The 13289-nt window shown below is 43.8% G+C and overlaps 1 protein-coding gene across 1 annotated transcript in view; it reads left to right on the top strand.

The window, feature by feature from the left end:
- The first annotated feature begins 2900 nt into the window (after nt 1-2900).
- The window catches only part of mkxa (mohawk homeobox a), a 25084-nt gene continuing 14695 nt past the window's right edge, over nt 2901-13289 (top strand). The window contains exons 1-4 of the mRNA XM_031872417.1: nt 2901-3142; nt 5483-5642; nt 8387-8540; nt 11310-11726. Coding sequence (XP_031728277.1) covers nt 2967-3142; nt 5483-5642; nt 8387-8540; nt 11310-11726 — 907 coding nt within the window. The 5' untranslated portion in view covers nt 2901-2966. The remainder of the gene's footprint in view (nt 3143-5482; nt 5643-8386; nt 8541-11309; nt 11727-13289) is intronic.

Raw genomic sequence — 13289 nt, forward strand, 5'->3', positions numbered from 1 at the left:
ATACATATTGTGTATAACCTGAGCAAATAAACCCTCCCCGACCTTAATTAAAGTGATTGCATGACTGGGTCATTCATAGCATGTTTGCACAAGCCGTTAGTAAAAGTGAACTTCCCCCGTTAAATGAAAATAAGCACAAATAAACGATAATTACACAGATCCCTAACCCTTCATATGGCTCTTGCTGCTTAGTCACGTCCTTCGAATCACTACCTTGGATAAACCCCAAGGGAACACACAGCTGAGGACCTCAGACGCTGTGACTCATGAACCCATAATGTGACAGCTTTTATAATGGAAGCCAATGAGAGGGTGGAGTAACCAGCAGTGGCATGGCTATATACAGTAAGAATCTTCTTTTTTTTCTCTTCATTCTAAATGTTACTAAAAACAGCTTGGATTGTGTTCGGTTTGAATCTGATGGAATAATTATTGTTGCAGCAGAAAGCACTGATGTTGACTTCAGCTTCAGGCAGCTCCAAGGAGAAGATGTTCTGCAAAAAAAGAAGATGGGCATCTGTATTCAGGAATACAAAGAATGTTACTTCTAAGGTGTTCGAAAAACGAATGGGGTAAGAATAAATCTAAAACATTTGACATGGTGCCATTTAGGTGGTGTGATGTTGCAGTGAAGGGAAGATACATTCTTTACAAGCATCCAAAAACAGGTGTAGAGTATCCTGCAGCAGACGGTTGGTAATAGGTTTAACTATATCCAGGAGCTGTAAAAAAGAAATATAGTCCAAGCGACTTTCTTTCCTTTGAAGGCAAAGTCACAAATTCTGCAAATGTGGCAAGAAGATTTGAATTGACTTCCATGGCGTTTGACTTATTTGTCAAATTTCTTAGACAAAAGATTGAATAGTTGGACGCTAAGGCTGGATTACCAAGCGGGACCCCGAGCGGCCCCAAAAGCTAAATTCACTGCACATCAATAGGTTTTCGTATTGAATTTATTTTGCAAATTCTGCACCATAAAACACTAAGGCGGGTTCTGCAGGATTGCAAAGTAACGCAAATTAAGTCAACCAGATGCACTGGACTTAATTGGAACTTTGGGTGACAATTTCACAAATGCACATGTATCTGTAATGGATTGTAACTGATCTATGAAACATACGTTCATGTTTTATGAACTGTTAATAAAGCCGTTAGTTCGCTTACTAATTACTTTAACTAAAAGGTTCCTTATTAGATATAGTGCTTCCAAGACAGGCAACAGAAAATACCCTAGTAATCCCTGGAGCCAGCATTAGCTCTGTGAGGAGGAGATGTGTTATCCCATGTCAGCTGAAATACATTTGTTTCAAGAAAAGTAACATTATCACACTCCACCGTGGAGTCGGTGATTTCGACAGCCCCCTTTTTTTCTTTTTTTTTTTGCAGCGTGATGCCTCCCTCCCTCCCTTTCCCTCCGCTGGCCCCCGGCCCCGGAACCGGCGTAGACCATCAACAGTATGTTCGCAGGCTCGGGCCGCGTGCTAGGAAACATGAGCAGGGTGAGATATTCAGAGTCCCGGGCAGCGCGTTGCGGGCCGCTGGATAAAGCGGAGGAGGAGACGGCGGTCCGTGTGGTTTGAGCTCAGGATCTCAGGACGGGAGCATGTGAGCAGGGAATGGGAGACTGGAAACGGGATTATTGTTCTACACGGCAGAGAGACGCAGGAGGGGCCCGGGACAGGTAACTGACCGAGATACACTGATGGATGTTTTTTTTTTTTTTTTTAGGAATGGACCGATAGGCTTAGCTTTCAAATGGTACTCAGGTTATTAAGGTTTAGAATGAGGGATGTAGAAAAGGATAAAACAGTTTATCTAACTTTGAATGGACAGTGCTGAGTTTAAATTGCTCTTTATTCTGATATAAATCTCCACGACTTTAAGTCGTAATATAATATACAATATTAATTCTTAACCCACTGCCGGCATGATGTTTTTGTGTATTTCATCACTACATGGTTCTCTGTGCTACATATTTGGCAACGGGGTGCTGATGGCACCGCATCACGGCGCGTCTCTTTCCCCGTGACAAATTCAATATTCAACCCCCCCGCCCCCAGAGCATTTCCAAATTGAAAGTGAAGAGAAAAACAAAATGTCACACTTGTGGAACTTGCGGGGTTTGTTTGTTTAGCATTGAATAAAGGAGAGCACCAACCAAAATAAACCATCCGGGGTTTTTGTAGAGACTTGCTACCGCAGCGCAGAAGAGACAGGGCAGAAATATTCAGGATGCTTGAACTGGAATTCTGAAACGAATAAAAACATTTTTTACAACCTAAACCACCGAGCCTGTAGCCTAGATTTACGGCAGTAAATTATACGTTTACCCTAGTTGTTAGTTGAAACTGCATGTATGAAACAGAATTGAGGAAAATTCTGTCACATCTTGTATGAAAAATCAAGTTTGAAGCTGAGCAAGAGAATAGTTAGTCTTGTGATAATGGTTTTATTGTCATTGCGCTCGATTAAAATGAAATGTATTCACCAATAACAGTTATAATGGACCTGCTGTCTGCACTGACTGTCATTTGACATTTTATTCGTTTGTTTGCTGCTTTACAAAATCCGATAACTAACGGATGCTTGGTCTTCGCGTAAATCCCTTGATATGAATTGGAATTGCAGATGCGTATGTTTACAAAGAGCGACCTTATAATGACGCATCACAACAGCGCAGTTACGCACGGTCCACCTCAGCTCAAGACAGTCTGCAGGCTGGTTCATTCAGTGCATTTGCAGGCGGCACGCAGTGAAGGGAAACAGAATCACACATACCAGAGTGAAGGTGTCAAATTATGTTTTATATGTATGATTTATTTATTTTAAGACTGCTTTTGTAAAATCTCCACACTTGTTCCACAGGAGAGACACTGGGACGCCGTGACAAATCAGAGGAAAAACTTTTTTTTTTTTTTTAAACCTTTTTTCAACATTTTCTAATCGGGAGGAATATCCGGCCAAAGATGAACACCATCGTGTTTAACAAACTGAGCAGCCAGGTCCTGTTTGAGGAGAAGGCGAAAGAGGTGGAGATGAGCAGCAGAAATTATCTAGAAGTCATCGACGGGCAACATCCAGACCTCCTCTCCAGCAACCAGACTATCAGAGACAACCAGGCCATCAGACACAGGCGGAGCGGGTATGTGGAGCGTTCTGTTGCGTTTAACGCATGTGTGGCTGTCCCGGGTTTACCGATGAGGAATACCTCTGTTTCACGGTTTCTCCACTCAGCACGAGTTAGCACACCGAGAGAGTGCATGACAATGAGAGGTTTTGTTATCAGAGCTCGTTATCGCTCCACCGTGTGCGCAAAATTAAAACAGGATAAGAAATGTCAAGATCAGACTTGTAGGGTGAATTTACTGTAGAATTACATTGGAGATGTGCATGAGCCTCTTTAAGTTATAATACATAATTATTAGTTATATTTTGGATTGATAAAATAGTTTCTGCAGATGTGCGTGAATTGCGCATTTACGCACGCAAATCTGAGATTTACGCACGGATAAAATACCCACAAGGAAGGTCTTTTATCGGTCTAAACTTGGACTACTTATGCTTCACATCTCAACGCTGAAACGCAAATTTAGTTTTCCAGTCTGACTGTTTTTGCACGTGGCTTTAACGCAACAGGATCTGATGGATCTATGGAATTAATATTCACCGTTTCTAAATCTGGTCCTCATTTAGGTGTTGATGTTCACAGCTAATCTTAAAATGAATAAGTAGGTCAGCCGTGTTCGGTAGCGTATCTTATAGAAGTCTCCATCTGTTTCCAATGAATAAATTCGCTCTCTGTGTGGCCTAGTCAATCACACAAGGGCTGAGTGTGTTTTTTAAATATATATATTTTACTTTTGTTTCCTCTTTATGTGGCTGAGAGCAGTTGTAAGAAATCACAGTCATTCTATTATTTGTTATGTATTGTTTGCATGTTTATTGGATACCAGGGAGAGAGATAGCTGTGACCTCCAGAGGCCTCCTAAAGGAGTGACATTCAACAACAAAGAATATTATGAGTCGGTGGACTTAGTTGTCGCCTCAAGGGAAGCATCAGCGCTAATGAAGAACATTAAACGATTAAAGCGAGGTGTGTGCGTGTGTTTAAACCAAAGTTCAGGGCACGATGTAAAATGTCCTTTCGGATGTTCATACCGATCTAGATTACAAGCAAAATATTTGTAGAACATGAACCTCAGGCAGACTTGAGGTTAGACTGAAATATGTTACATCTGCAGTCAGTGGAGCTTTTTGGTGAGATAAAGGGAGAAGCGGTGCGCGGCACCATACTGACATCTACAGGTTCATAAAACCTGGAGCTAAGGTGAGACCCAATCCTTCCCAGAATCGGGTAAAAAACATCAGCCTGGTGCAGACGTACTTGAATGATTAATGTTAATATTCCTTGAGGAACTCACAGGGTGTCTTGTGTTCCTCAATAAGACATTTATAGTGAGTTCATGATATTTTGTGTTGTTTTTATCTTGTGTAATATATCTGCAGTAGCCTACTTCTACAATAGCTGTGAGTGGCACTGAGTTTCTCATTTGGGATTTTGGAATTTATATATTTTTAATCTCCCTTTTTCCTGCTGTAATGTTTTTTTTAATTGTATCCCCTGGACATGTGTCATAGCACTTTTCTGTAAAGGAAAACCAGAAGTATATCGTTTTTTTTATCAGTCCCTTGTGTGATGGCTTTGCTCTGACTGTGACCCGGCTACATTGTTCTTGATCCGCTTCTCCCGGGTGTGAAATGTTAATCTGGCAAAAATGTGCGCCTGAGCAAAGTGTTTTTTGTTTGTTCCATTGCAACGCGCCGGTGGTTTCTGGGACACGCAATGAAAATTAAACAGCAAGTTGCCGTGTTTCTCTCCCGCTATGTCTCTCTTTCTCTCTCTCTCTCTCTTTTATTCCAACGTCTCTTAGCTTAATTGCAGTGTTATGGGTGAGAAAATTGCAAGCTCTATTGAGTGTTCACTTTATGTGTCATGACTAACCATTCAGACAACATGCCGGTCCACTCAGGGCTCCACTTGCAGCTGCACAACTTAGTGCAGCTGCAAGTATAATAAACAACATAATCCTCTTTCTCTTCCATGGCTTTAAAACCAGATCTTATTTTAATTTGTGAAGATGAGAAATTGAAATTGAGACAGTTTACCAACATTTTATCCTGATATAATGAATATCATGATGTTACTGATGAATGCAGGGTGGGTACATTTCAAACAACTGAAAAGAAAGACTAAATCCTGCATTTATCGGTAGATTATACATTTTTATTTGTAATTTGTAAAAAAGAATAAATGTGCTGGACGGAAAAGAACAAACCGTCCAGGTTTAGATGAAAAAAATACCCCGAGAATGTGTCCCATAATTCATATCCACATGGACTATAGGTTTAAAGTATACATTTATATAACAGCTTTACTTCACTGTGGAACCTGGCTGACATTATTCTACCCGTTCCTCCACAGGGGTCGTCCCAGCGGTGGTAAAGTGCGACACAAGCGTCAGGCCCTGCAGGACATGGCGCGGCCGCTCAAGCAGTGGCTCTACAAGCACAGAGACAACCCGTACCCCACCAAGACCGAGAAAATCCTGCTGGCCCTCGGCTCGCAAATGACCCTGGTCCAGGTCAGTCTGCTTTCTGGTCTTTATCACTTCAGGTGACGAGGAAAGAGAAAAAGTGAGGTGTCTCTCAGTGTTCACGCAGGCATGAGTATGATCAGTGAGGGGAAAAGTGAAATTTGATTTCTGTGGTTGAGTTTCTGTGTAAAAAAGTGGATTTTGACTTACATTCGCAATTAGGAGGCTGTGAGTAGAAAGTGTTTTTACATCTTGAGCTGTTTATGTTTCAGCTCTCGAGCAGTGGCGGTCAATGTTATTTCTACTCACTTTCAAATTGGCAATTCCGTTCGTCCTTTTTTTGTTTCACTCAAATGTGACAAAATGACTGTAAATCAAATTTGGCGTTTCGTACAGTAAGTCAGCGGTTCTCCACCTCTTTGGCTTATGAGCCCTCTACTTCGCTGCTTGCAAAAAGTGATTTTATTTTCTTATGTTGTACATTTTAGAGGCAGAAACAGGTAAAGCTATTCAGAATTTCATAAGAAAATCTAGAAAAATAAACTTAATTTGTGTAGCGGAGATGTATTTTTCTTTTTAATTCTTTAGTTTGTCTCTAAATCCTCATATTTATCCACAGGCCTCCTGTTGGCCTCCGATCCACAGGTTGGGAAACACTAGTGTAGGTGTAGTTATAAATACAGGTTATGTATATGCTATTGCACCCTCTACTGATAATGCAAGAGTACAGTGGGCAACGTGACTTCAGCGACTAACAAAACTGACCACTGAGAGGAGAACACAGCGGTGGATATGAGTGTTTTTTGTGTCTGGCGCTCCCAGCTGTGTATGTACAGTATCATCTGGCTGACAAGGTCACTGATACGGCCCTCAGAAACTCTGCAGCGGCTTTTTCGGGCCGCCGGCCACGATGCTTAATCTGGTTCTCATTTTGGGAGCCTGATGGAGCTGTTTGTTTTGGTGAGGGCGAGCAGAGTGCAGAGGAATGCTTTGTATTGAACACCGGGATGCTGTGCTGCGAACGCACGCACACACACACACACACACACACACACACACACACACACACACACACACACACACGCGCATACGTATAAGCTGACACCCAAATACCAGCAGCAGTGTCAAAGGTCAGTGGATGAGGGTGATGACAGACAGGTAAATAATTCTCACCACATTTTCCAGCATGAGGGAGGTTGTTCTTCTTCTGTTTGGAACATTTGGAAGTTTCTTTTGCTTTTTACGTTATATTTATTCTTCCTTTGATTTTCTGACGATTCACTTTGTTTTGCTGCGACATTTGTCGACTTATTGCAAAGTTGCTCGACAGATAATTGACTGCCAAAAGTTGTCCTAATCGATTGATATCTAAGTTATTTATCCTGGAATATGTTTTAACATTCTGTTTCTCAAATATGCTAATATGCAAATGAAAATTACATAAATTATGGAATATCTTTTGGTTTCGGACAAAACAAGCAATTTAAAGACATCACCTTGACTTCTGCAAACATGTGCTGGGTGTTTTTCCACTATTTTCTGACATTTTATAGTCTCTTAATGGATTTTTCCAAAATAATTGTTAGTTGCAGCCCAAATGTGGTGTTCTTTTCTTTGCCTGCGGAGCCTAAGAACTACCCAGTTGTTCCACTGGTTTGTCCAAACAACCACTGCCGCCAGTAATGTAGAAACGCATTTTTCCCTGGAAACACCCACCTGGCACCAGGTGTTCAAAGCGACTAAATCTGTCATGTTTGAGCAAAACAGCCCATTTTTTTCCCCATCTTAACGTCGTAAATTGTCTGTTGTGCTAATGCACCGGTGCCATCTCTCCATCACCGTCGAAATCCCTCGGCGTGGTGGCAGGCCGTCTCCCTCTACGGTACACACAGTACAGATGCCGACACGGGTGAAAGAGCTGGTTTGGCTGCCACGTCCTCCCCCCCCCTTTTTTTTTTTTTTTTTAAATCTCTCTGGGTGTCATCTGAGCAGGCGTGCCATCCTTTCTCTTCTCCTCTCACCCCGTTGAAAGCCATCCTTCCTCCAGTTCCTCATTAGCGAGGCCGTCCCCCCCTGCCTCGCCTCGCCTCGCCTCACCTCGCCCTCCCCCTCCAGCCGAGCCACATGTACTAGATGCCGCCTTCCCCCTGGAGTGCCACGGCGCTGGGCTCGAGACAAAAGGGATGTGGGATGGTCTTAGTTAACGAGAAACACGATACTGGAAGAGGGGATCAGAAAAATAAGTACTCTAGCATAAGGCCCCTGTCTCAGCCCCTTCATAAGCTGCTTGAAGTCTATTGAGCATGAAAAGTTATTCTAGTATAACATCTAATAGTCTCCCTTCCCAGTGAAAGGAGGAGCGCCGGCTCGAGTGTCTCTTTTATTGCATCTTGAAGACAGTGTTGGAAAAAAAGCCCTATTAATGGAGGGAGGCTGTGCGAGTCCAGAATAAGCACGGGGGGGAGACGTCCATGTCGGTCGGAACATTAGTTAATGAAACGTTGCGTTCGCTGGCCGCTTGACGCTCGCGGGGTGTTAAATGTTTCTACATGGCGTTGATACAGAGAAGATGCATGCTGGATTGTCTCTCCGGAGCGTCTGGGATGTTTCTTAAAGCTGCTCCAGAGAGCCGCTCTGCAACCCGACTCTGCTTCTGTCTTTCGCCTCGGCCTCTCTCGCTGAGAGAGGCTGATGGCAGGCAGAGAGCAGACGTTTTCTTTGGACGTGGAGGTGTGTGGAGTCCAAACAATAACACATGTTTCTATTTGCTTCTTTTTTCCTCTTTCTCTCAGGTATCCAACTGGTTTGCCAATGCCAGGAGGCGACTGAAGAACACAGTGAGGCAGCCGGACCTGAGCTGGGCGCTCAGGATCAAGCTCTACAACAAGTATGTCCAGGGCAATGCAGAGAGGCTGAGCGTCAGCAGCGAGGACAGCTGCTCAGACGGTACGGCTTGACTGCACTTCCAAGTTCCATTCCAAGTTAAAAGGGGAGAATTTACAAACCGGCCATATTACGGCTTGACTGCTAAAGTGGTTCACCGTGTAACAGGGGGCTGGTGGTCATCTGACTAAAAGCACTTGTTTTGGAGATATAGGAGTCAAGGAGGGTGATGAATTAAACATGCTCTTGATCCAGTGTTTATGCTAAAAATGAGGCCAGCTTAGACTGAGCTTAATTGCTGCAGTAGCCCTTTAAAATTGTTACAGCAGAGGCAACACATGCAAGCTGCCTCTCTCTCCCCTCAAATGTGTTTCATTCTCTCGAAGAAGTTGTTTTGCCTGATAGTCGGATAATCCAACAATGCATATAATAATAAAAACATGATCAATTTCCTTATTTATTTAGAACAAAAGCAGTAAGTTAGTTAGTGTTGGCCTTTGACCTCTTCAGTTACGGTTGCCTGTAATGCAGACTCTGGGGTAATTCTTCGGTTTCCTTCTATTGCTCCAGATGAAAGCAAAAGCTACATTAATATCCCTCATTCTACATCGGAATCTGAACCATTCCATTTGTTTGATTGGAAGGATTTAACGTATGTGCACGTTTTATGAGCATATTGGAAAACAATTTCATATACTGTACGTAACTGCTCCATCACTCAGTCTGATTGGTGTTCACTTCAGACTTCAGTTATAAGTCGGTCTGGCGTGAGGCTGATGCTCTTTGTATGAGTGACCGGGTTAATCTCCTTACGTCATACTCCCTGTGCCCCCGGAACTCACGTCTAGCATTATGATGTGAAATGCAGCCAAAGGCCGGGCCCTCTCCCTCTGTGCGCGTCCTAAAGCGGGCTGATGCCACGCGGGGCCATGTTCTGGGTGTGTATGAAAATGGCGAGTGTGTGATCCAGCCGGGGGACTCCGGGAGACGCCGAGGCCGGCGGGCCGCGACACGCTGTCATTAGGACACCCCGCTGAGCCAACCTCTGTCTCCCAGCCTACAATTGAAAATGAGTAGCTCTCTGTCAGCCGTGTATTTACAGCAACTGGCTTTTTCTACTCGCTGACAGCACTGCAAACATGGTCAGCGAACAAAAAAAAAGAAGAAGAAATAAAACATACATACTCACGCAGTGAGAGAATGAACAGAAAGGAAGAGCGCTGTGGTGTCAGCGATCTCTAATTACATTTTTTGGCTGAGCGTGCGGCTGAAAGAGGAATGTGTGCATGGTGTTTGCATTGTGTCCGCCACAGGCCACTGTACCACCGGAGGCTCTGTATATCTCCCTGACTCTTCTCCCTTTCACATTATGGTTATGAAGCTGTTCCCACTTCTGACCCAAGTGCTAAAAAGCCCTCCATTATGTATTTAAGCCTATGCTTTTGTTCCAGGAGGCTATTTATGGGGCCCAGACCTGACCCCACTGACTCGGCATGCATTTCTCTTCCTGTCCTGAAATGGTGCAGCTTGTTTTGGAGTTACAGTAGCGAGCCCAAGTGAGAAAATGCTGTTTTCTGCATGTGATCTGGAGCGGACACGCCGTCATGTAGGTGTTGACAGGGAAGTTTATTACCTTTTTATATATATTTATTATATATAAAAAGATGGCAGACCTAGAGGTAAAAGGACACTGTTATGGGATTATAATGATTGGGTTTATTATCGCTCGTGTGGTTTCGTAGGAGATGCTGAAGAAATCGCTGAATTCTACCTCAGACAGCGCTGGGGAAGGAGAGCGAGTTTCGCAGCCTCCATGTGTTTCTGATATGTGGGGGCTCTAATTTTAATTTGGCCCAGACTGAATCAACGGTCCAACCTGCCCAAATTACAAAATCACAGTCTTGGCAGGGACAGTATCTCGAGTGAACTCCCCCCCCCGCCAGAGGATATCTGGTTTTTCAGTACGGTGTTTTATCCCCACCCCCCCGTTTTCTTTCATCAGGTAGGGACCTTTGCTTTAATTCAATCTCTCCGGCTGCCGAGCGCCCTGGAAATTATTTATTTCTGCAGGGGAATAGAGGGGCAATGTGGTCTTGATGGAGAGGAAATAGGCTACCATCCGTTATGGTTTGGTAATGCGTCCTAAGTCTCGGCTGGGCTTTCTGCTCTTGAGGCGATGCCAGCAGGAGGGCAGGAGCGCCAGGTTGAAATCTCCCTGCCCTGGTCTTTAGATTCAAGATTAGCTCAAAAATAACCAGACTGTGAGTCAGTGGGGAGGAACATGCAGAATGTAGTTGGATTTAAACTGGAGAAGCATTTGCTGAAGAATATGCGTGTGATTGCTATCTGCACATGATGATGATTGGTAGGATTTTTTTGGATGATGCTATAGTCTTTTGAAAACTGATTAACCTTTATTGGCTGTGTGTACTCAAAAGCATTTTAAAAGATATATAGAGAGTATATATATATATATATATATATATATACATTAAATACATTGGATGTTCATCTGCAAAGAATTCTACGTGCATTTACAATAAGTTACAAATCAAATGTGTTTTAAAGATCCTGTATTCCAGGAATAGCTCGTTAAATATGCAAATGTATGCACATTTTATTTTTCGGAAACTAGATACAGTTATGTACATATTGATATAACAATATACAGTATATCTTGTAGGTAGGTATATGTGCATTTTCCAGTTGAGAAAACAGAAAGAGAAACATGCAAGACAAATACCAAGGAAGATGTAATATGCTTTGGAAAATTACATTACATTGCATCTAAATGTTGTTTTTTCTTCTAATTTCTCCCCCTTGATGGCGTAGACGGGGACAACCCTCAGAGAACACAGAGCGGCCCCGAGGAGCTCAACAAGCCCATGTACCAGAGCGTGATCAAGAAGGAGGGCTCCTCCATGGTGGGCATGGGCATGGGCATGGGCATGGCCATGGGTATGGGCATGAGCATGGGCATGGGCATGAGCATGGGCATGGGCATGGGCATGGGACCGGGGCTGCGCTCGGCCGCCTCGCTGGCCGAGGACTACGTGTCTCCGCCCAAGTACAAGAGCAGCCTGCTGCACCGCTACCTGAACGACTCGCTGCGCCACGTCATGGTGGCCAACGCCGTCCTGGACGCCCGCAAGAGGAACCACTCCGGCTCCTTCAGCTCCAACGAGTACGACGACGAGCTGCTCTCGCCGTCCTCCTCCGAGGCTGAGGCGAACTTTGTTTATCGGGCTGGTAAGGAGCCACATTTCTGACATTCTTTCCCTTCAAGAGTCTCCCTCGCACGCACGCACACACACACACACACACGCACACGCACACGTGACATCCTTCACTTTTGTTCTTTTTCTGTCCCCCTACCATCTGCACATTTTGTTTTAATTCTTGCAGCTGGTCCATTATTTCCAACTGTCTGCCTCTCTCTATATTACACTGTTGTCTTCCAGCTCCCTACATTTGATATGGTGTTGCCAAATGTGATTCTTATGACTCCTGAAATGGAGATGCAGTAAAGAAAAAAAACTGTTCCATTAGATTTAAAGCACAAACACACATTCACATACCTACAGCAGAGCAGCTCATGCACCACCACTTCAACACTCTCACTCAAGAACCCTGGCTGTCTCTCACCCACTCCAGCCGAGCTGAGAAGGAATTCCCCCCAGACGGCTCCTCTGACCAGGCTTTAAGCAGGCCAGACACAACAAGGCCATGTGGAACACGCTCACTTTCAGACTACTGTTTGGCATGCCTTTGATCCTGCAATGGGGTCCCGTGGAGAGAGCATGGGGGCAAGGCAAGCGAGCGGTGTGTTTGTGTATCGGCGGGCTGCGCGTGTGTGATCCGTAACAGAAAAAAAGGCATACGTTTCTTTTTTTAGACGAAGTGACCTTTAAAAGAAAGTACTAACAAAAAAACAAAAAAAAAAACTAGGCCGTGCAAAACAAAGTGGAATCTCAATCTTGCTCTCATCAGAAAAAGTTGTTTTCTGTCATTTCTGCACAATGGAAAACACATTCCAGAGTGAGATAAAGAGATGGAGTGTTTCTTTGCTTTCGGCTGAACAGCTTTGTTGTCTCTTGTTGCCGTTTCTGTTTCTAGGTTTGAAGTATTCCATTTAAAAAATGTCGCCTTACTGACTTTATTACTAGCGCCTGTTTTTATTAAGGGTATCTTTGTTGTGCTGAACTCAACCTTGTGAACCTTTCAAAAATCAATGACAATGAAAAACAATGGCACAACTTGAAAAGACGTACAGGACATGTAGAGCGGATGTTGAATTCTGTATAGAACCAACTAATAGTTTATCATTCATTTATTGTAAATATTTTACAGCAATTTATCTTAAATTGTCAGACAATTTCAGATCTAATGAGTTAAAGTCTTGTGACTTGTAATGATGAGTACAATTACTGCAGAGTGTTCACTCAAAAGAAGCATCATTACTATATTGGTGGACTTCCCAGCATGCATTTTTCAAGGGTTAAAACCCTCAAGAGATGAAAAACAAGACGTGATTACTCTGCCTTAGGCAGCAGGGAAACGTCCGCTGATCTAACTGTGAATGTACCTCGTGAATCACAGAACTCGGCTCGTTATGAAGACTTTCACAACGCCTCGGCTCGCAATTCGTCTAAGTAAGCTGCGAACGATCAAGGTCAGATCTGTCCAAGTTCCTCTTCAGCTGAGAACACTGGGTCTTTGTTCAGGCGCACTTCACAACCAATAGTGATGTTTTCCCTTTCTGATGAGTGTGAGCAGCACAGGGAGGGGGGGGGGGGGGGGGGGGGGGGGGGT

This window comes from Anarrhichthys ocellatus, unplaced genomic scaffold (assembly GCF_004355925.1).
Source record: "Anarrhichthys ocellatus isolate YVR2014 unplaced genomic scaffold, GSC_Weel_1.0 scaffold63, whole genome shotgun sequence".
Lineage (NCBI taxonomy): Eukaryota > Metazoa > Chordata > Actinopteri > Perciformes > Anarhichadidae > Anarrhichthys > Anarrhichthys ocellatus.